This window comes from Streptopelia decaocto (assembly GCF_964273445.1).
Source record: "Streptopelia decaocto genome assembly, chromosome: 1".
Taxonomy (NCBI): domain Eukaryota; kingdom Metazoa; phylum Chordata; class Aves; order Columbiformes; family Columbidae; genus Streptopelia; species Streptopelia decaocto.
The window spans coordinates 44,076,816-44,101,615 of NC_138663.1; the positions used below are offsets into that span (position 1 = coordinate 44,076,816).

At 36.2% G+C, this 24,800-nt stretch overlaps 1 protein-coding gene across 4 annotated transcripts in view; it reads left to right on the top strand.

The window, feature by feature from the left end:
• The window catches only part of ANKS1B (ankyrin repeat and sterile alpha motif domain containing 1B), a gene marked incomplete at both ends in the record, with an annotated part of 433,162 nt that overhangs the window by 69,910 nt on the left and 338,452 nt on the right, over positions 1 to 24,800 (top strand). For 3 of the 4 annotated variants that reach the window (XM_082076086.1, XM_082076094.1, XM_082076095.1), the window contains 4 exons: positions 213 to 288; positions 2,403 to 2,504; positions 11,019 to 11,129; positions 14,109 to 14,284. In XM_082076086.1, coding sequence (XP_081932212.1) covers positions 213 to 288; positions 2,403 to 2,504; positions 11,019 to 11,129; positions 14,109 to 14,284 — 465 coding nt within the window. The remainder of the gene's footprint in view (positions 1 to 212; positions 289 to 2,402; positions 2,505 to 11,018; positions 11,130 to 14,108; positions 14,285 to 24,800) is intronic. The other variant, XM_082076096.1, reaches the window with a different exon arrangement.

The window sequence follows — 24,800 nt, forward strand, 5'->3', positions numbered from 1 at the left end:
TAGTTATTCATTTTTATAGTAGAACCAATGGCATTTATGTTCTTATCTTCAATAATAATAAAAAATATAGTAGTATTTGTTCTTGCCTATTTAATGTTTTTTATGTGTAGATAAAATAGAGAGGAAAAATACACTTCTTTTCTAAATATATTCTTTCTAAAGAATTCATCAGTATTTTAATTTGGATTTTAAATGTCACTTTTTTTTTCTAGACAGAAAAAGGGAGTGCACTACACGAAGCAGCCCTGTTTGGAAAGGTGGAGGTAGTACGCGTTTTGCTTGAAACAGGTAAATCTAATTTACAGGAAACACTAAACAAATATCCTTAATATTCCTAATCTGGTATATGCCTCCTGAAGTTTTGGTTGTACAAATTACTGTTATCTTTCTCAGCCTTTGCAAATCTAATTTACCTCTCCTTAAATCAGTGTTCTTTTAGAATAAGAAATTACTATACACAGAACAACAGGAATGTTTTCACTAAGACTCTGAAGTTCCATATATGACTCAGCGTATGCCACTGTATTCTGAGAATAAATGTATTCTGAGAACAAAATGGCTACATAAAATTTTGTTATTCACTCTGAAAGACAAGAATATTCTTTGACCTAGAGGCCTGAAGACTCATGTTCACATCTATTTCCTTTACATAGCTATTCCTAACAAACACACAATCCTGCTTGCTTCTTCATTTTCTGGATACATTTTGAGTACCTGTGAAGGAAGGGGAAGGCGCTGACTCTCTGAGAATTGCATTTGTCCTGAAAGGACAGGGACATAGAGTCCCAACAAACCCACCTACTACATAGTAAGAGTTTCAGAACTCCTGCAGGTAAATTACTCATCTAAACAGCCGTCTGCTTAGATAAATTAAAAACACAGTGAAAATATCTAGAAATTACTTCTCTGAGATACGTGATCTTCCATTACACTGAGGGATCTCATTGATCTTTATTATCAGTGCTTGTGGGGTTATATACTGAAAAAAAGGTATGTCCTACTTACAGGTCCTCATGTAAATCTCAGCTAGTGCATACCTGATCTGAGAACTGTTTTCAGAAAAAATGGTCCTACCAAGATGCTTTCTTGTTTGGATGAATAGGAACAAGGCAGCAAGGTATCTTCACCTGCCCTCAAAAAGACGAGACCTTTTTATATTAATTCACCTAAAAGAGGAAGGTCTAGAGACCATCACACAAACATAGGGAGTCCTTAGACCACAAATAAAGGATATCTCTTATACATTAGTACACATCATAGCCTCTGCCAGAGTACAGTTGTACAAGGTAGCAGAGCAGAATCTTCACTGTGAACTCCTTTAACCCCAAATGCTCTGCACTTCTGCAACACTCCCCACTTTCTGTCCTTTTTATCAAACAATCCCCCACCACTGCTAATTATCCCAGCAATATTTTGGCTTTATTTTCAGTGAGTAAACAAGTATATCTTTCTCACAAAACAAATTAGGAAACTGTCCATCAGGTCAGGAAATGACAAGAACTGCAGCCTTTTCTGTGAGTAGGGAAATCCTTCCATGCTTCCAGAATATAAATCCTTCGTTCTCTGATTTCCACTATTGAGCACCACAGGAAGCATACCATTCTGGTTGTTAGACTCTTTCATGCTGTTACTTTTTATGAAAGTACATCTAAACTGAAAATCAACTTCCATCTTCTACCATAAGGCAAACATTTCCAAAGTAACTCCTAGAAGACAAAGGCGGAGAGTTGTGCAGGTACAACAGGTTCTCTGAGGCCTATCCAGGATAAGCCTCAAGCTTATTTATGGTTGTGTTCACAGTTTGAGCCAAACAATTACTTTGTCACCAGTCTGAACAGTCTGTCAATAAATGCTCTGGCTGTTCACAGTGCTCTTTTACTACTTATGGGTATTTCAGTCTGCTCAGAGCACGAATTTCTAACATGTTGCCATGAAGTACGAAACTTTTAAGGTTAATGGCTTTTTCAATATTGCTCCCTAGACACATACTGATACTATGGACTAGAAAATCTCCAATGAATCAGAACAGTTTGGGGAGAATTAGAATCCAGGAACGTAGGAAAAACATTCAGAGTTCTTCATTTTATAAAATATGATTTTCAGGATGTCTGTTTCTTAGGAACAGCCTGTTAAAATAATCCCAGGTTCGGTTTAAGAAGCTTACTTTATATCTCCATGTGTTACAGAAACATAAAAATAATACATGTCAGCATGTGAATTTTAGGCTACTCAAGCTTTAAACAGAAATAGATGCTGTACTTCAACTATAACACAGCTGTTAATCTGCTACAGTTGTAAACCCACTTGCATTCAATTTTCCAGATAATTGAGTCTGATATACCACATTTATAATATGAAGTACTTGGGTTAAAAATTCCACCAGAGATCATTTTCTTTTTCAGGAATTGATACCAACATAAAGGACAGTTTGGGTAGAACAGTTTTAGATATTCTTAAAGAACATCCATCCCAGCAGTCACTCCAAATTGCAGCTCTACTTCAAGGTAAGTCATATTCAGTTATACATTTGTTAGAAACAATTCAGAATAGCATAGAGGAATATTAAGATATATGGTAATTTCTAATCTTTAAATATTTCATTATACAAAATAGTAGTCTTCTTTTGAAGTAAAAGGAGAAAATTCTTGTTTGCCAAATACACAAAAATAAATAGTTGGATATCTGAATTTCAGAGTAAACTCTTTCTTTTTTTCCAGACAATAGACACTAACAAGTTGTGTCACATATAGTTACTCTTTGTACACTCTTCATTACAAAATAATATATTGTAATATTTCACTGCAGTTCCATTAAATTGTGATGCTAAACTAGAATCAAAATGCTTGAATAATTCATAAATAACACCTATGACTGAAATATTATGACAAATTTTCAAAATATTTTCTCATTTTCCTTAAAAAAAAAATCAGACAGTAACTCTTGTCATTATGATAGAAATACCATGCTACACCGTGTCTGAAGGAATAACAGACTGGCTTCCAAACTTGTTAGCCAGCTTCAGTAAACTTTTCCAGTGGGACAATGGACTGAATATAGAAAGCTCCTATAAGTATAATGAAAATTTTGCAGGCTGGAGGAGAGGTATTATCTTGAGGAGCAGATTCATGTTTGTTGTTTCTTAACCCATTAGGCAGCTAAACACCACACACAGCTGTTTGCTCACTCACTGTCTCCCAGTGGGATGGGGAAAAGAACTGGAGCAAAAAAAAGGTAAAACTTGTGGGTTAAGATGAAGACAGTTTAATAGGAGAGAAGGGATAATAATAATAATAATAATAATAACAACAAATATAGAAATATAGAAATCAAATGATGCACAACGCACTTGCTCACCACCCATTGACTGACACCCAGCAAGTTTTTGAGCAGCAGTCCACTGGCTAATTTTTACCTCATTTATATACTAAGCACGATGTCATATGGCATGGAATATCCCTTTGGCCAATTTGGGTCAGCTGTCCTGGTTGTGTTCCCTCCCAGCTTCTTGTGCATCTCCATCCTCCTTGCTGAAAAGTCCTTGACTTGGTATAAGTATTGCTTAGAAACAGCCCAAGCATCAGTGTATTATCAACATTCTTCTCATACTGAATCCACTATACCAGCTACTACGAAGAAAATTAACTCTGTCCCAGTTGAAACCAGGGCCATTTTTATAGCTGAGCCAAATTAACGGCTTGCCTTGAGATGTCCCTCTCTCCCTCCTTCCTATTTTCTTTTTCCCTTTCCCCCATTCCTTCCCTTCCTCCTCCCCTACTTCCAGCAACACAGTTCCATTCCATATTCCCTGCTTACAGGAGATTGTAAAGTGATCTGATTCAGTTCATGAGCCAGTAATATTTAAAATTTATAATTTATTATATTACCTATATTTAATAGTATGTAGCATTTTTTTAAATACTACAATTATATAAATATACATTTGTTTATTTTAATGCACTTGCTTCCTGTGTGATCCAGGTCCCAGAGTTAGCTCTGTCCCAGGTAACTGGCAGAAATTTGCATCAAAAAGTGGGAAGGATGAGGGAAGCTGGACTTTCTCCTATCGGCATAAGGCAGTTTCTAGTTTGACTCAGACTGTGTGGTGAAACTTCAGCCTTGCTGTCCTCAAATGAGCTGCAGTGTGAACATACCACTGTGGAACAGAAAAAAGGGTTAATATCATACTGAAACTTCTTCAGTGCCAGGAAAAGAGTCAGTCAGAGCTTCCACCTTCTTAGACATCCAAATCAATCATCCTTCAGATATTAATCTAAGATTCATTATAATGTCCCATCACCAGCTAAACCAATTTTCATTTCAGCATCTCTGCATTGTTCCATTTTCTCCTTACTGTGATAACCCTGCAGTCTTAACCCCATTTGTGAACACAATGTTCCACAAAGTACCCTTGCTCTTGGAAAAACAGAGTGCCCAAACCCCTCTCAAGGGTTTGTCACGTTGATGGATCAGTATCTGCCCTTAGTTTTTACCATTAAAAACCCCCCAGAATATTAATTTCAAGGCTATTTGTTGCTTAGACATGCAATCTTTTTCATATATGTGCCTTGAAAATACAAAGAAGACTGCTTAGTATTTTCAGCTCATATTAGTATGAAACCGTGCTTGTAATGAGCAGCTTATTTATTTTTGCTCTGTCTGCCTTGAAGTCAGAAGTGATGGGCAAGGATCAAAAATGTTTACAAAGATGCCATTCTGAGTCTTAAGAAAACCTGAGGAACCCCTTTAGACTTCCTTTGTGGAACCTACTGAGATTCATTGTCATCAGCAAAGGTTTGACTGAAGCTTTAACCATCAATAATAACTGTGAGCTGAAGTTGAAAAATAAAATCAGGAGTGGTAAGATTCAGTACTAGCACTACTGATGATACAGTAGACTTACTCTCTTCTAAAAAGCTTGTGGAGTATACTCTTCACTGAAATGGGGGCATTTATCCTGTTGTAGCTGAAAAATCAGTGGAGCACTGGGATTTTGGCAAAACCGCATGTACTGTAATTGAGCTTGACTTCAGCGGGTAATGAATTCCATGCAAAGAAAGGGCAGTTGCTGAGAGAGAGTTTGTGGCTTCCAGATACTTTCGTGTTAAAGCTCCTGTCTTCAGATGATTGTCTAGAGAATCTTTCCTTCATGTAGACTTATAGGAAAAATAAATTAAGTTAATAGTGTCAGACAATTACTGGCCAGATTTTGTAAGTACCTTCCTATTTTTTTAATTTATGGAGACACAATGGCATTGCACTGATTCTTTCACCTTCTTGCCAGATTAGAGTAAGATTTTATGGCCTAGCATTCTCATTAATTGTTACCATTTCCCCCCTGCATTGTTATGAGTGTTACTGTACAATTTATAGTATTAGCGTAGCATAACATTTGTTCCTGCAACAAGACATTAGCTTTCAAAATACAAAACAAAGGTTGAAAGATGCATAGAAACAGACAAGAAAGTAATGTGTCTGGTATTACTGCAGGGCCTGATAGGTAGTGTTCTGTCCTAGGTGCAGAGGGGTTACAGAGTTGTAAGAGAAGTTTTGAAAGAAAATGAGTTGGTTTTGAGGATATTTATGAGAAACTTCTTTAACTGAAAAGACAATAATTTATGTCTTTAGAAGCAGTTCATGGAGACAGTACTACTAAAACAATTCAACTGATAATAAAACCTGCAGGACTGGTAGTCTCCTGTGAATGAGGCTTCCAGAATTTAAGAGTTGTGGATATAAGTTTCTATTGGTGCTCCTTTTTTTAAAGAATATTTACAAAATTACTTTTTACAGATTATAGGTTTTAAAAAAATGAAACCATTTGCCAGTGAGGTTTTAGAAATGGTCCTACTGTTTTTGTAATCTTTGCTGTACATCTTTTCTCACTATCCTGAGAAAATGGTAATTGAAGATTCTGCAAAAATATTCTTTTTGTGTGTTTGCAAACTCTGCCATTTTTTGGAGATTTTGGTGCATTAGCTGATAGAAAGAAAATTAACAACAAAATCACTTTAAAGAGCAACATGAAAAAGGCTGAGTAAACTATTCATCACTTAATTTTTTTTATATTTTTTTTTTTCTGCGTGTTAGTTATAGATGGAATTATTAGAAAGGCCAGTTCAGGTTTTAAATCTTTGTCTTTCATATATGCCCCATCATTTTCTGTGTCTTGCTCAGGTCTGAGTTGCATTGAACTCAATTAAAAATACTTATACAGTTTGGATTCTTTATATGGTAGTGAAGAAATAGATGTTTAGGCATCATGTACTCAAAGAGCAGAGAATTAGAATATTGTGCCAAACAAGGCCAGTCTACTGGATACATTTCATGGATCTAGTGAAACAGCATTCAATGCTGAAGCGGTTAACAGTATTGGCACTTAGGGCTTCATAATTAGGCATTGAAGATAAAAGGGATGTTGTCAAGGCTAGTAGGCCTAAAATTAAACCGACCAGCTGTGTTTTAGTTTTAGCACATGTGCACGTGATGCAGGTGCATGCTATACCATCGTTCGGCTCTTTCTCCACAGCCCGCTAGACTCTCTATTAGAATCTTGCTCTTATAGCACTTCTAGAAGCAGAATTCTTGTTATTATAGAAAAAGGATATAGTAGATAAACAGATGAAAAATGACACAAGCCCTGGGAAGGCACAATAAGCTCTGCTGCATAGAGAGTATGGAGGGAGATGTAATGGAAAGCTATTTCTTCTCTATTCTGCTGAAGCTGCTTAAGAACCTAACATTGTTTGTACATGTCACCAAATTATTCCTAAATGGAGAATGCATAAGAAGCTGCAGTACCAGGACTCCTTTCTTCTCCCTTCTCCTTAAATATCTTTTGTGTCACTAGCACTGGCTTTCTTTTGTGTACTTTCTCTCCCTTTCTGTGGAAAAGTAGATCTTCCATTCCCTTGAGCGCAGGAGGCCAGCCTCATGGGTAGGATGGAAAAGGTTTCCAATCAAGGATTTAATTACAACTGCATGGAATGAAAATAATTGGTATCTCAATCCCACTTTTTTTTTTTTTTTTTTTTTTTCCTGGGGATTGCTTAGCTCCTTTTATAGGTTATTGTGTAAGAGCTGTAGAGCATTAACTATGTTTATGAATTAATTCAACTGCTGCTGTTTTGGGGACTGAAACTTTAGCTGCACCCTTACCTTCTCAAGATCATACCATTATCTGAGTGCTTGTTTCTGTTGATCTTCTCTGAATACATGCACAAACGTCTCCTTATGTGCCTGTAACTTAAACATCTACTGATTTAAGGTTTCTCTGGAATTAAGTTAAACTTGAGTAATTCAGAATTATCCTCTGAAATTTAAGACACTGAAGTCAGCCTAGCTTCTATCCCAGTCTGTCACCTTAGCACACCTGAAGGCAGCAGTTACCAGTCAGTTTTCTGTAACTGCTGTTGTAAGGGGAAGAGGACCTGGGTTATGAAGCCCCAGGTTTACTCCTTCCCAGGGGAGCAAGTGAGCTATTTTGGGAGGAGCTTTTAGAGAGCTCATGGCTTGATGCAGCTGCAGGATCCTCAGCTGCATTCTGGGTGAGCTCTGGGGGGGCCAGAGGGTGCTCTGAAGATTGTTGCTCTTCAGGAAAACATGGAGTGAAGAAGGAGTAAGGATTCCCCTGCAGGGACATGGGCCTTGGAGGGGAGTGGTTTCTAAACTAGTTTTATTCCTCTGATCTAGTTACTTAGAGAGCCTTCTGCTAGAAAAGGTGAGTATTCAGATTTTTATTCTAATCAAATTTGACTTTTTTAGAGTTTAAAAAGCCTTTTAGGTTGATCTAGGGAGGAACTTGTTCTAGGGAAGAACTCTATGCAAATCCACCTTGTAGCGTGACTGAAGTAGGTTGTCAAAACAAAAGGGAAAGGAGCTCATACTTCATTTAATTATTATATATATATATATATATTTTTAATAAGAAGTTAACTGAGACTAGTGTAGCCATTACTCTAAAAGCCAGGGCTTGTAAATAAAGCAAAAATCTTGACCCTCTCTCCTTACTAAGGAGTTAGGACCTGCAGGACCTGAAATTAAAGCAAGCTGTGCTCTAGAGCCCAAGCTTTTACTGCCCCTGGAAGTTCAGCAGCAGGTCCAGCTGAGCTGAGCCATGTTCTCTTCATGGCTTACCTTCCTGGCTCTGGCCACTCTGCAGAGGGGCAGCTGTCTTTCCCTCCTTATGTGATAATACTTTCCCTTCTGCTTGGCTTTGACCTAACTGGTGCTACAGAAGCTGAGAAGCCTGGAGTTCCAGCTGTTTGAACTCTCCAGTGCTTGTTACCTCCTTGGGTTCATGTTTCCTACTCCTCTTATTTCCACTGCTGTGTGACCACTTTTATGCTATTACTTTTTGTGTACATGGCCCTATTTAAATTGAGTGGAGCTATGTTAAAATCAGATAACTGTATAAAAGAATGCTACTAAGCAGGCAAAATTTTTGAGATTATTAGTGTTAATCCTCACTGAACTGGAATCTGCTGTTTGAGTCAACAGAAGTAAAATATTCCATTCTTCCCAAAGCATTACAGTGAGGAAACATCTCCAAAGTGTGTATTAACAAATGCTTCCTTTACCCCTTGTATGCTGGTCTTAGAAACATGGTACACGGTGATAGTAAGCAGGTGAAGAAAATGTTATGAATCTGACAGGTCATGTCGCAAACAGCCTTTCCTCTATCATAACAGGCTTTTCTCTAAACTCTCTGAGACCACAGCTGGGGAAACTGTTCTGGTCACTAAGTGGTATAATTGACTAAGCATGGCTTTGTGCTGAATTATCTTGAGCTTTTTGAGGAAAGTGATAGAATCCAGAGCAGTCTCTCAAGTACACTATAGTCAGAGCACATGATGGTAACAGTTTCATTTTTCAATAAGTTTGGGCAGGCTTTGAAAGCGAATTTCTAGCCAGTTGCAGGTGAATAGAATTTGGTGGCCGGTAAAAGCATCCACTGCTTGTGTGTTCTTTGTCTTTGACTCTTAATGTAGATCACCTGTTTTTTGTCTGTTTCTTTGACAATATTATGGATAAGTCTACATTAACCTAGACAATAAGCCTCTCACAACTGAATGCATCTCTTTTATTTGTCTCATACATATAATTTGTATCATCATATCATATGAGAGAATTTTCAATAGTATAAAACCAAGTTAGAAGTCTGAATTTTTAAGGGTTACACTCTTACAAGGATGTCACACTGTTGGCCCATTCTAAACCTTTACAGCACGTTTTATGCTGAGCCTTTTGTAGAGGTTTTCTGGAAGGATCTCTGCAGTTTTTAAAGTATTTATGAGGCTTACACTGAACTTGGGATATCCTTAGAACTAGCCTTCAACAGGTAAGTGCATTAGTCTGAAAGTGAAACCCGATAAAGAATAAAAATAGAGTATTATTTTAAAACCACAGTCTTACGTGAATATTGGACAGCAAGGTTAAACTACTTCAAAATCTCCCCTCCATTTCCTTTCCTAATCAAATCTGTATTAATCCAATAGTTTTAATGCTCCCTCCTGGTAGAACTTCATTTTAGGTTTGCTTTTGGGCAGCTGCACAACTATCAGGCATGAATTCCTTGATCCTTTTATTTTGCTTTGGATCTAGCTTCCTTTTTATTTCTCCTCCATCTTGCACATTAACTTGACAAATAACATAGCTGACAGAGCTGGAAAACATTCCAGACCACTTTGTCATGCTGCTGATTTTTCTCATGGTCTCATATAGCTCATCTTTGCTTCTTTCCTCTCAGCACTGCACAAAAAAAATAGAAGGTGCCCATTTTCCTATGAAGAAATGTATGACAGATTATCCAGAGGTCTATTGCCAGCGATCAAACTTAATATCGGATATTTTAAAATCATACATTATTTTAAAAAAACCCAACAACCTGCAAAGCATTCTGAAGCTGCATGCTGTTCTCTGCCATTTCCAATTTCATTTTCTCAGATGTCTGCTTTATCACAGATTGTATTTGGCTTTTGGGGTTTATCGTTTAATCAGGAATAGCAGCAAGCTAAACAAGTGCATTATAGACTATAGAAATTAAATCAGGAAACTTCATTTCCCAAAACGTCTTTAGCCCTTCAATATGATACTGATGACAGCAGTTATTGTAGTTTGCTTTTGTGTGAGTTGTAACATCTAATGTTGTGGTTACTATCTGGTGTCAGGAAGAACTTGTTTAAGCAACTTCAGAAAAATCAAGAAAATGATGATGTAGAATAACTGCCTGAACTAAGAACTGGTCATTCTACTAGAAAAATAAAGCATCACTTTTGCATAAATTAATTTATAATTATTTATAATTTGTCCCACAATAACATTCATAAGTTTTTTGTGTTCCATTGAGCTAGCCTGTGTACAAAAGCACATGAAAACTATGTATATATTTACCAAAAAAAAAAAAAGAAGTAATGAAACTGAACTTCAGCATGTTCAACATTCCTTATTTTTATGTTTTTATAAACATCATCATGAAGGTGGGGCAAGGGAAGTTTTAAGGATGAAAAGCACAACAATTTTAGAATACTGCTTTTTAGACTGCTAGTTTTAGCTTAATTTTAATATTGCATTCTTTTCTCATGTACTATTTCTGTGCTACAAGCAGAATATTTGGTTTTCTTAACAGTATGAATATAACTACTTACTGTGAAAACCCTGAGTATCTTGACTAAAACCTCTCAACAGTTTTAGAACAAAAGTTGACTCCTTCATCTGTAGTACTATAATGGAACGGTTGCATAGGTCTTTCAAGGAGACAGCAAAAACACAGGAATAGTCACAACTCATTACTCCTACAATGAGATTTCTGCAACAATTTCAGCAAATTAAAGAACTGATCATTATAGTAGTTTATTATACTTTAAATTATTGCCTTGCAGCAGTATTTATGAATAATTACAAGGTTATAATATGAAAAATTGAAAAGGCTTTAATGAAAAATGAAGTAGCAAATATACTTTTGACTGGAATAAACCCCCTTAATTCAGGAGTTTAAGTGTATGTGTATCTTTAAATTGCAGAATATATGGAAACAGGAAATGCAAGTATTTCAGAGGAACGCCCACTGGAATGCGCAGAACATCAGTCTTGCATTTTGTCCCCAGAAGTTCCTCCGTCTCCAAAGGCTAAAAGTAAATACATGTACTCTGTGAATACAGAAGCTGTACTGAACTTCTCTTTAAAATTATATTGCTAACACATTTATACAAACATACAAAATGACATTTAAAAAGTTATTGATATTGAAAAGCTTTTTTCCACCACCAATTACCTATCTTGACTACATACACTGTAATCTATGTCATATAGGAAAGGAAAGAAACATATTCCCAGAAAGGATAAGTCACTGATGGATTACAATGTATTAAATTATTTGATCTTAAATCTTTTAAATTTATCTGATCTTACACGTTTAATAATTGAGTAAAACAAAAGGATACTAGATATGTTGAAATACTCTGCAGGCATTGTTCTCATTCAAGTTAAAGGTTGAATTTACTTTATCTTTCCCAGTGAGTACCTCTTCCAATTCTGTTACATGTGGATGCCTTTTTCAAAGACCATGTGTGTACTGCTCTTCCATTCATCTTCTAATATATCTTTCATATACTACTAACATGACTATCACTGTGGAGTGTACATGCTTTCATCTTATATTCTGATTCACGCTTGACACACCACAGCCACTTAAACAGGCCATTACCCGAGTGTGGTGTCATTCTGTTCTTCCATTAAAATCACCGTCCTGTAGATGCAAACCTCACTTCTCCCTTCTGTAATCACCTGAAGTAAATGTAATTGGCTGCTGGTAAATAACTAAACCTCTCTTATTTGTTTTTGCTGTGTGTTGTTTGATCGTTTTTAAACACCTTTACAGGGAGAGTTTTCATTCATGTGAAAACTAAGGTTACTGCTGCATGCCACATTATGGTCTTCATGGTGATAGTAAGCAAGTGTTCTAGTTTTGTTCATGTTTCCCATTGGAGTACTTAATAGACATATGGTGTATGGAGAGAAACAGTTCCTTTGAGATTAGTAGAATCATGAAGTCAGCTACACTATGCAATAGAAATGTCTGTCCTGAAATTAAGTAGTAAAGGTTTTAAAGATGTTTTACTTCATAACAGTAAGGTCATGATCTCACATTATGTGTTTCCACTTTCAAGGCATAAATACTGTAGAATGTGCTAGCTACTTTTGCTTGTCTATTGTGAGGTCTGATTCTAAAGGAAGGAAATTGTATTAATACTTGGTTGTGCTTCCCATCCGTCAGTGTGCCATTCTCTGACAATCTAATTTCAAATAATTTAAATGAAATTTGGGAGAGGGATAGCAGTATCAATTACCTTTCTGTGACTTTCATGAAAATAGGTAGCTAGATAGAGGAGAGAGACCTTAATTAGTACCTGCACTGAAAGAAATAGGCAGAATTTGTCTTTCATATATTCGTTCTGGCAGCAATCAGCCAGACAGCGTACACTTACTCACAGGTCAGTCAGCACCCTTGCAGTTCCAGTTTTGTCACACTGAATTCATTCTTACTAAGTAAGAAATGTTGCTGGCTGTATGTGGGAGAACATGGGATTGGGGCCATTAACATAATTCTGTAGGAAATGGTAGTCCAATTTCTTTTTAGGGCTCCGTATCATGATTTTAGAATAGTTCTTAATATTTTACTTCCAATATTTATTTACTATAATATTAATCTAGAATAATTTCCATTTTCTAATTAAAAAGCAGAATAAATAAACCTGATTATATATTTGCACAAAACTCCTAAATTAAATGAAGTTACCATTGAGTAAAAGTAACAAAAGTTTTGAATGCAAGATTTCTGTTACTTGGATATTAAAAGGCAATTAGATGCTTTTAATTAACAACTTCTGTTCTTGGCTCTGAAAATATCAGTCATAACTGGCCATAGTTTTAACTTCAAAAATATTTTGGAATATTTGTTTACCTAGCATAACAAACAGTGACTACAAAATAAAAAGACACAAAAAGAGCTCTAGACCAAGCAGCTATAATATTATCCAGTGCTTCTTTAGCTACATGAATGTACATTTGTTTGTTGTATATTGAATTATCTCTGTATTTATTAAGTCTGAGGACTGTAGTTTCCAACAATATGACTCCTGTAAAGCTAATCAGGAGAAGAGGTTTCTTATTTACCTCTGGAAAAGCTTGGCTTTTACTCACATTTTCATTGCTATTACTGAAGGTAGCTGCATAACACATGCAATGGATTATGAGAACCTAACAGTTTTTTATGATCAGTAGCTTTTTACTCTATGGAGGCCTTGCTGCTGCCAGTGGACTATTTGCAGAAAAGTTAGCACTCACTGTGATTCTAATTACTACTAGTATTTCTGATAGCATCACTAAGTTAGTATAGGCATGTGAAACCCATTGTCTTACTAATTTGGTAGATTTCTTAACTAAGGATATATGCAAAATTAAGGAGAAAACATGTAACATAATGCATAATGCACTAAACATGGTTTTCTGATAGGCTGCTATAGGGAGGAATGTTTCAGACTTGTGGGTTTTGCCCTGTATAACCTTCTGCCATTCCATTTAATCCTGGGGAAGTGAGCAAGAATTGCCCATCAAACATAGATACTTTGACGGACCAGATGTGCATTCTTGGAAATTCATTTCCAACCTACTTACAGTTTATGGAGCTTGTGTAGTGTATTAATTGATCACAGCAGCAAACGTGAACCTGATGCAGAGTATGGGACAGTGATTTTGTATGTTTGTAGAAACTTTCCTTTCCTGGCTTAATTTTATATTATTGGGTAGTTGCTGTTTGTAGCCAATTTTCAGGACTAGAAAAGAGACAAGGGGTAAGTATAAACTGTAATTCATCCTAATTAAATGGGAGTTTTAGGGGAATGCAGAAGTATGTAGATTACCTCCAGTGATTCCCAATCTGGAATGGGAGGCCATTTTTTTTGAGGGGAGAATTGTGCATGAAGGTCACTGTTTAGATTATAGGCATGGAATATAACAGATACTCAATAAAATTTAAAGAATGTGCATTTCATTTAGGCATAAATTACCCCTGGTATTCTAATTATTGACTAATGGTGTGTCTGTTTTTAAAGGTGAAGCTGTGACTGGAGAATTGTCAAAGCTCTTAGATGAAATCAAATTGTGCCAAGAAAAGGAGTACTCTTTTGAAGATCTGTCTCATACAATATCAGACCATTATCTGGACAATTTTAGTAAAGTATCAGAGGAAGAACTTATGACCAGTGGAAGCCAAACCAAGCTTAATGTAGTAAGTAAGATGGGACACAAAGACAATATATTCAGTGATATCTGCTTTATTTTTGGCACATTCAAGAAAGAAATAGTGTGAGAGTGAGAATAGCAGAAGTCTACCATTGTAATAGAAAAAAAATATTGTTGCATGTGCTCATTACAGATTTAGAATTTAATGTTTTCCTTATTTACAAAAATATTGCTTACCACACCTCAGAATGGCTTTTTATGGCAACACTAATATCACCAAAAGTTCAGGTTAATTGTTCTTTTGAGTGTTGGGAGTGCAAGGAAAGGATTTTTGAGAAATCAGTTGAAATCAGCATGCTCAGTACTATACTGGCAACTAAATGCTTGCAGAATCTGATCAGAAGTGGCCCCCAAAAGAAAAAGCTAAGTGTCTTCACTTATGATTCTTACACATTTACTACATAGCTTCCCTAGTAGCCTAATAATATTGCAGACTGAGTCTCTAATACTGAAAATCATTGTGGTTGTGATACTTCAGTGATTTCCAACTACAGTTGAAAATATGACTTCATTACTACTAATCCTGTGAATAAAGTGCTCTAGGATTCATTTTTTCTTTACAGTGTAACAAGGCTTTTTTTTTTTTTTTTTTCTTTTTAATTGAATTATCTTCCTCAATAAGTAAAGTAAATGGAATTGCCCAGGGAATAAAGGACAGAACAGAGGGAAAATGCTAAGTGCTAAATTTCAATTAATGTTGTTCATAAGTTAAGAAAAATTATGCTTTCATATGTGGGGAAAACCATGGCAAGTTGAAGCTTTTATGTTCTAGAGGATTTATTACAATATATGTAGATGGAATGAGATTTACAAAGATTGTTGGCTGCCCTGAAATGCACTAGATACTTTTGTAAAGCCCGTCTAGATGTTTGAATGATTAGCTTTGTAACCCATATTGAAGTCAGACTGAACAAGGTACTGATCCTATTTATGCATTGTCATACATCTTTCTAGTGTCTCTGTATTTAGGTGCTAACTGCTATTTAAATCTGCTCAGCTGCTGTTTTGCAGAAAAGGTAATCCATATAATTCTGTAAACTCAGACTGAAATTTTTACAGACTTAAATGAAATACAGCATGAATAGGAAGTATTTGGACACTAAATCTGTAATTTATGTGGACCAGGCAAATACAGAGGTAAATTAGGCAATACTCTTTTTGGTTTTTTTGAGAGAAATTTCATCTATTTGTGTATTGAACTAGATATGAAAACAAATCTTAAAAAATGGGGACTGTTTAAAGCATGTTGTGGCTCTCTCCTACTAGTGCATCCAGCTTTTCTTTCAAAGAAAACTAGAATCAGGATGATGGGAACATACTCCCAACATGAAGACAGGATGGAGGGCAGAGCACTTTTGCCCCTCGAGTAAACCCAACTATGCAGGCCTATATGGAGAGGACTCTGCTATGATGTGGGATTTTCCTGTTTGATCTAAATAATCCATTTCATTTTTTCAAGTATTTTAAGGTCACTCAGTCTTTTCAATTGCTACCTTGCATCACAGTGTCTTCTAGTTTTGGGGAAGTGCTGCCTTCCTTTGGTGTGTAGACTCCTTGTATTGTGCATGGGTGATATGAAAATCCACACACCCTATAAGGAGCTATTAAAGAGTAATCAGGAAGAAGCACTAAAATGAAGAGATATATTTAGCTCTGAAAATGGGCGCAAAGATGGATACTGCCAAATTACTCTTGGGGGCAGGACTGGCAAGCATGGTGGTGAATGAAGTATGACAGTAGGGTGATGACTGAAGAAACTTAACTGAATGTACAAGAACATGGATATACAGAGAGAAAGAAGTGGAGACATATATAGATATGGAGAGTCAGAAATATATTCCTTGGATATGGATTAAAGAAGATAAATATTCTTACAGCTGCTTCTGACTTTAGTTTTGTCCTCCCTGGGAAGCTTCCATAAAAATCTCAGTAGAATAAGCAGGGTCTTCTGTGTTGCCTGCATTCATTCAGCTGGTGTTCATTGCTGCTGCAGTGCCAAGACCTCATGGAAGCAGGAGTGTGGTGACACTGGAGCACAGATTCTTTCAGCCTGTGGGACCGATTGTTGCCTTTCTCTGTTACCAGCTCCAGCACAAGGCTGAGAACTGCACCTGGTGTGCCTCTACAAGCCAGTAGTTACTTCGGCTTCAAATCAGCAGTTTTTTCCCCTAACTTTCATTGTTGACTGTGCCAGCATCAGCTGTGAAGAGGTGTAGAAGTCAGGTCCCTGTTGGTAAAGTGCCAGATGATGCTGTTTCCTGGTTTCCAGACATGATGACTTGTGCTGGCTTTTCAACTTCTTCTGTACTCCAGTGATCTGATCAGGTTCAAAAACCCAAGTCATGAAACTTAGGGAGATTCTGCAAATGAACTGGCTGCTAGGAGACATCTGCATTTTTTTTTGCATCATGCTGTTGTTCAGAGAATTAGGAGACCAAGACTGTGGAATATCTGTTTGGAGTAGTAGCTTGTGGGACAAAAACTTAATAAGTTGGAGAAAGGAGTGTCAGGAACTACCTCCTGAGGATAGCATGGGCATGTGAAAGAGAAAGCACCAGGAAGCAGGGTGTATTTCAAACCATTTTGTTCCATTTGCTGAGTTATTGGACAATTAGTCATCCAACCATGTAGCAAGTTGTTCTGGTATATTTGGACTAAGGGCCTTCCTTCTTTCATAAAACTTTGCATAGATAACACTACACATTTTATTACTTAATATTTTTCAGTTGACCGGGTGTGTGACTTGTGACATAAGGCATTTAAAAAAAAAAAAGTTTACGTTCTCATGGTATTTTAAAGTCAAATAGGAAGTAGAGTTTGCACACCTCTAAGGTTAGGTGAAACTGAAAAAAAAACTTTCTGGATGAAAAATTTGGGTTTAGTCATCTTAATTCCAAATTACTAGCCAGCTTGGTGTTGACTCTTAAGTTTCCTCAGGACTTGGCAGAGCTGAATAGGAAAATAGAAGGGCAGGATCTTGAGGACTGGAAGGCGTGAATGTCTAGGAGGCAGAGGGTGCACTGGAGCAGTAAATAAAAGGAAGGAGAGTAGGAATAGACACCACAGTGTACATGTGAATAGGAACAGATCTGGAGAAAAGTAAAAATGTCTCCACAGGACATTTCCATTCCAAAAGCTGAAAGGGAAACTGGGAAAACGTTTCGGTTCTGGAAGAGCAGGCTGTGTTAGCTTCCTGAACGAAGAGAGCAATTAATGAAGAAGGTGAAAGCTGTGAATACTTGTTTGCTGAATAGCAGAGTCAGATGAGACTAAGTTAATGTGATCTTTTATTGGAAAAGTGCATTATAAAGAACAAACTAAAGACAGTCAAGTTAAAGCTACACTGGAAACTATAATGTTAGTGCTAGATTTTGCAACTCCGGCTGTGTTTCAATGTACTTCTGATGTTTTCTAGTCTGTCTTCACCAGTCATTAAAACATGTATATTTTGAGATACCCGACAACAACCCCCTGTTCATTCTCTCCACAAAATTAAAGGCCAGATTTAACATAATTTTGCAACTGGAAATCTCGGTTATTAGGCTACTTCAAAGAGAGCTTTAAAAAGGCATTTATACATCCAGGCATGATTTTAGTTGGAATTACTGTTTTTCTCAAAGGCTTGTACACTGGTTGGGGTTGATGGTGGATTCATGAATTTTACTCCCAGTTCCTGTCTGCGTTTTCTTTCCTATTTTGGTCCTTGTGACTTGAACACTGTCTTTAGTTCCCCTGTGTATGCAGAGACATGGGAAGCCCTGACAGCTGCTGTACAGGCGAGCTGGGAAAGATTTATACTTGTCTATTGTTCAGTGCTGACACATTACAGTTTTTCTATGTTTGTTAAATTCAAAACTTTGACCCCAAATAACTAGGATTTGATCGTTCAGCAAGTCAGAAAAGGAACTGTGCTTCAAAACAAGTGCCAGAAAACATGAGGTGGAAAAAGATGTAGGAAAATCCTTGATTGTATTAGAGTTCAGTGAATTTACAGCTTTCCTTAAAAAAAAGAGCTGTCTTAAGTACGATTGTATGATTGCTAGCGTTTGGTTTGGTGGGGTTTTTTGTGTGTATGTGGGTTTTTTTTTTAAGTATCATTTAAAAAAATATTTATTTTCCAATAGATGGCAGTCTGGCTCAGTAATTTCAAGAACAAAAGCAGCCATCTTATATAAGTTTTCCAACTTTTTTTCACTGCTACATTACAATCATGCTTTTTAACGCGGTTGATAGTACAAACTGCTTAACAACAATTTTCTGTAATTCTTATAAGAGGGAAATTACTGAACATTTTGGCACACATTTAAATTACGAACTGAAATATCAGGGCTAAATGTATAGGTGTATTATAACACAGAGGTTAGGCATCGAGTGTATATTCAAGCAATCTATATAAATTCAAGAGCAAGTAAGAAAATTTAAATAGGTATAACTTGCATAGCGGGGATCCAGAAAAATTAAGCGTGCCAGGAAAACTGACAGAAGAATGTAAAAGTGTATATTGTGAGGAATCTTCTTGAGCTCCTGCAAGTAAATAGTTTTAATAGTTTTAATTTAGATTCCTGTGTCCTTGAAGTACTAACATCGTTAGTTTGTCAGGTTTGAGGGTCCTGTGTATGTTTGCATGTGAGAACAAATCATTCTAGATGGCATATTAAAACCAGAAATATGCTGTATTTATCGCAATATTTTTCCTCATTGTGCTTTTTAATTTAAAAAAGAAAAAAAGAAAAATGAGCTTTTTGTCCGTGTAAGGCAAAAATCCTGTAGATACTAGAGTGCTATGTTACTTTTTATTTCCTTTAGACAGCCTGTCATTGCAAAACAAAAAATGGCATATTAAGAACTTCTACACTTTCATATATGTGTGTATGAGTATTTGTATATGTTTGCAAGATGTACATATTTGATAGAATACATCTCAGTCTTTTAATTACATAAACTTGCTATTTTATTTTAGTGTTTTTTTTTTTTTTTCCTTAAAATTGACTCTTAAGAGGTTTGCCTTATTCTGTGTTGAAAAGTTTACTCTAGTCCTCACTTAGGAATGAATTTGAAAAGCGTTGTTTCCTTTCTTGACAATAACTATTCTTCATATTTTTGAAGTCATGAGAATCATTGAACTAAAACTAATTTTAAAATAATAAAAATCTGCCATAAACTGAAGCTCCAAGTTGAAGTATTTTCTTCAGATCAGTCCCTTTAAACTTGTTTAGTAGGTGGTGGCTTGCAGTGTTTGCTTTTACATTTATGCTGTTGTGTTCAGAAGCATAATACATAAACTACATTATTGATTTACAAGTGCAAATGCAATATCTTACTGTCTTTGGATATGTGACATGAGTTTCGATTAAATACATAGTTCCAGAAAGTGGTTTTGTGCTCTTAATGGCAGAGTATATGTTAAAGGATTTTACTTAATTACCTGGAATAAATACTGAGAAACCTAAGTTATAAGGTGCCCCTATGTTTTTTGCTTACAGAATAAAACTGAAGGTTGTGAAAACATGTAGGATTACAGTGACTGCACTACAGAGGGATTTCACAGAAGTGGCAGCAATATATCTGCTTAAATTTAATGTGGTTATATAATAGATAATAAAGGCTGGCAGCAGTAATTTAAATTTAAACATGAAGAAGGGTTCTGTGTAGTCTCAGGAAAAATATTTGAATTTCATCACAAGCAAGTAAATGTCAATTTCTGTTTATTTCTGTCATCCAGAAGGGGAAGTTGATACTTATGGACATGAAGAGAGAAGGTAGGGGAGGAGATGGTGGGGGAGGAACCAAACAAAAAACCACCACAAACTTAAAACCATCTTATATTAACACTTTTGAAAACAGCGATGGTACATATTCAAAGAGATTTACTTTATACTCTCTTATGCCAGAATATCAAGAAGATGAGGGCATCTAAAGGCAGTAAAGCTATGTTCATGTTTGCTTTACGTCTAAGGGGAGATTTGAAAGCATAGAATTGTGTGTTTTTGAAAGAAGATGGCTCAGAATGAATATATTAGAGATGAATAAAATTTATGCATGGTCCTTTAGAAGTCAGTCATTCTGAATAATTTTTTTTCTCTAAGGCATAGAACAATTATTTTTTTATTAAAAAGAGCACATGTATTTTTTTTTTTTTAATTCTACAAAGTAACAATCATTGGAATGTGTTGAAGAATATTGAGGTAAACAATTTAGTAACACTATTAAATAGTACTGGCAGGTGTGTTTTGTTTTGTTTTTTAACAGAACATTTAAACAAATAGTGACTGAGCTGAAACATAATGGCTAAGAGTGATCAAATATGCTGGACTAAAATAATTACTATCTAGGATCAAACATGGTAGCTTTTAAGAATATCACACACTTGCATATAGGCATTATTGAGAGAGCGAGACAACATTCCACATGAAAATGATGTTGAGCAAGCGAGAAGTGTATACAATGGCTGACTAATGAGGATACATTAAAAACACATTCAAGAACTATTTTGGTTACTTATTCATTAGGGAATAGTAAGACAATCAAGCCTGATTGTTTGAGACACCATGGAGAGAAGCAGATAAATTTTAAATTATTTAATATAGTAACATTTGTTGAATTTGATAATATAGCTTTGCTGTATTGTGCAAGTATTTATGATGTATTTAAAAAAAAAAAAAGAGAGAATTGTACCAAGACTCAGTGTTTAGAATATTGTTGCTTTACTTAATTCCCCTTTGTAATACTGATAAATAATGTATTGCCAAATTTTAACATTGCAAGAATTTATTAAGTTGCTTTTTAACTCTTCCCCCCAATTCAATTATGAATCTTATTTTCAAGCATATACCAACTTTATTTCTGTGGGAAGTAAAAATATGAAGGCCATCTCTCCCAGGATATGTAAACCCTACTTTTTAAGATTCCCTTGTTGAAAAGATCTACCCACTCTCTGAAGATAAGATTATATAACTTTAAAAATTGTTTTTAGAAGCTACCACCCAACTGAAACCCATCTGTTAGTCCCAGTTTCCGACAGACACAGTGGTATACCCCACGGAGGAAAAACTCGGATTGCTGTTATATTTTTTTCATTAGACATTTGCAATGTGGCATCCAGTACCAAGCATCCAGTTGGTCAATATAGAGAGATATACTTGCTATAAGTAGCTTTACAAAATGGTTTCTAAATTCTGTTTTAACAGGAGCTGGTTATTACAAAGAAGCAGAGGGAAACATACCAGCTTCATACAAATTTTTGTCCCTTCTATTAGATAGTTTACCTAGCCAAGTAAAGTTCAGACATTTTAATGTATTCTTTCCTAACCTATGTTCTATAGTTATTAAAATAGGTTATTTTTTTGTATCTATATGTTATGCTATGCTTCGGTAGAATGTTGTAAATATTTCTGTATTAGCGGGATCCTAACAGCAGCCATGTGGAACTCTGCACAGAATAATTTGCCTGGTGGCATCCTTCACAGCCAACTAAATTAGCCTGCAGCTCCCTGCTGCTGCGATTTCTTGAAGTATTGCTAGACAGTTCTCCAGCGTGCGGCATAGACATACCCTGTGAGATAGTCAGCACTTATTTGGGAATATAAAATCCCCAAACATGACAATGCTTGGTATGATTTAAACTACATGGAGTAAAGTGTAACTAGGGGAAGGTGCTGGCCAAGCCACCAGTTCCTCTAATCTGCATTAAAAAGAACCTACTCCTTTTGCACTAGAATGAAATTCTGGAATATTTAACCAGTCTGTCCAATTATGTATGTGTGTGGCAAATTCCCTGACTATCAGATACTTGCAGGAAAATAGCTTACAGACAAATGAATCTCTCTGAATGCTGGTGTGTGTTTAGCTTGTACTGGTGAATCCTGAATGTATCTAATCCTTTTGCTCCAGTCTGTCACATTGTTTACCGCAGTGACCGTGTCCCGCTATGTTTTGCAGAACAGGTGCTATATATGTAGAGGCATTTTCTTTTATTTACTGAGTATATGCTTCCATATATTCTTATATAGTAAAATCTGACAGAGTAGGAAACAACAAATAATTTCTGCACACTCTCCATAACTTGCAGTACTTCAGTCTTGTCCTTTCTTAAAGCTTCCTTTTTCCTGGCTGAATAATCCTAGAATTTTCAAGTTTATTTTGTATGTAAATCGTGACATGCTACCAACTGCTTCACTTGCCCTGCTGTGGACTCTTTCATCTTAGCTAAATCTCTTTTACATAAGGATCTTGGGTATGGGTGTAGCAGTTTTTTCCATATAAAGTAATTATACTATAAGCTTTTCAAATCAAAGAACTTGTTTGTCTTTATGGCTATAAAGCTGTATGTATGTTTGGGCTGCTCTGGAAATGATTGGTAATATTTTATCTACTCAAGAATCCTGCTGGACAGCTAATTTACCACAGCAGATTTTTGCATTTTTTCACAAGGACCATTTTAGTTCAGAGTCTGTCATATGTTGTAGCACTGAGCACATATGTAATTTGAAGACTGCCCTCTGTTTCATTAGACTTAGATGAATACCAAAGAAATCTACTATTCTCAACAGGATTAGCCAGGATCTGAGGACTCCATCAGAACTGATCTCAATATCATCTTCCCAATATGAAGTATATTTGCTTTAATTAAATATCTTTGTGTGTATGTGTGTTATTCAGAGCTTTAGGGAACCTTCTTTTTCATCACTATTTGTGCAATTGTTATTATTTTTCTTAACATCCCTGATAGTCCTGTGCCATTATGGACATTGTTGCCAGTTGTGTGTAGCAGAGTACTTGTATCTTTCGTATCTTCTGTTTTTTCCATACCCTCAGTGTGCATCACCCTGTCAGTATGCAATAGCATACACCATGTCCATTTTTAAGCTACAGTCTCCATTTAGGATCTTCTGAGAGAATTTAAGTCACTTCCAAAGAACAGAAATAGAAGATAATACCATGAGATTTCCACCCATACAGGTGACTTTGCAATATTAACCTCAACTCTCATATTATTACAAAGCCAGGTCATCAGAAAGACTGATTACTTTTGCTATTACTAGGATATCAATCACCGGAGATGCTTCCCTCAAGCCCTGACCTTCCCTAGGGGTCTGCCAATAATCTGTCAGTGACTCCTGTCCTGTATTTCCCTCAGGTATCTCCTCTCCTCAGATTTTTCACCAGTGTTCCAGCCAGAATCAGGTTTTCAACTTCTCCCTCACAAGAAAACAAAAAGTTATTTTCATCATGATCTTCCTTGGTTCTCTTAAAATTCATTTTCTCCCTATTTGATCAGACTATCACCAGTAGAGGCGCTGAAATTCCAAAGGTGGGATCCAGCTGCCTTAAGTATCTCATGTCACTGTGGATGCACAAGGTACTTTTTGCACGGGGCTAAGACGAACTCTGTCATGCCTTCAGGAGCAGTGATTCAGGGTCAACAGCTACCTTGTAGTATCTAAAATGACACTGTGAATGTCTGTGCTCGGCAGCTGAATTCCATTATAAGCCCTCAGGTCAGTTGCATAAGCATAACCATCTAGTCCTGTTCTGGTCAGCAGCTGAGACATCTCCAGGGGGCTGGCAGATGTGACAAAGGACTTGGAAAGTCACAGTGTTGTGGAGTGGCAGGCAGGGTGGCCAAGGATAGACACTGGACTTCAGTGTAGAGGCAACTTAAGATCCAAATGTCCCTCTAGTAGATTGGCATTGTTAATGTTAAGGATTGAGAAATGTATGTGAAACTTTAGTAATCTATTTGGTTTATCACATTTGAGCAGTAGAGAATGTAAGAATATATGAGATCTCTCAGGAACATGAGAGATTTTTCCAGCATTTAAGTATGATTAGATTTTAATTTCTGAAAACATATTTTTGCTCTCTTGAAAAATTAGTTTTGATAGTTCGTAAAAAGCCTGAACTTGAATATGTGGGAGACTTCTTTTTCACAGTCCTATCTATCTACCCTAGGGGAAAGATAACTGAGTTAATAAGGAAAGATGGAGAAATAATGATTTAAAATATACTCTCTTCCGTCCTGCAATCATAAACAAAGAATATATCATTCTAAAAGTGTTTAGCTTTTGATATTTCTGCATGTCATAGGGGTAGATATTTCTGTCATATTTCTAGAACTCTGTCACTGTTGTCAGCAGGTATCAATGCAGGTTTGATTGTGTTTTTTAATATGTAGTGACCTTAGGAAAAATGAGTGTTCTACCAACACAACAGGAGACAAACAGTAGAGGAAAGAAAATAAAAATCTTAAATATTTTCTGTATATACCTAAGGTTAACACTGATTTCATGTCTACTCTCTTAGTATAAGAATAAAGTCATTAAGCTTGGAACTGTCAGTGAAGCCTGATGATCACCATCTGATAGGAAATGCGTGAGAAGAGTGAGAACCATATGTGTGTGTCACTCAGTTGTTTTCTGTAGTGAGGGGAAGAGCATAGTTTTATCTCTATGGTGTAAACAGAAGATGGAGCCTACTAGTCCATCACAGCTATGTGAACCCCT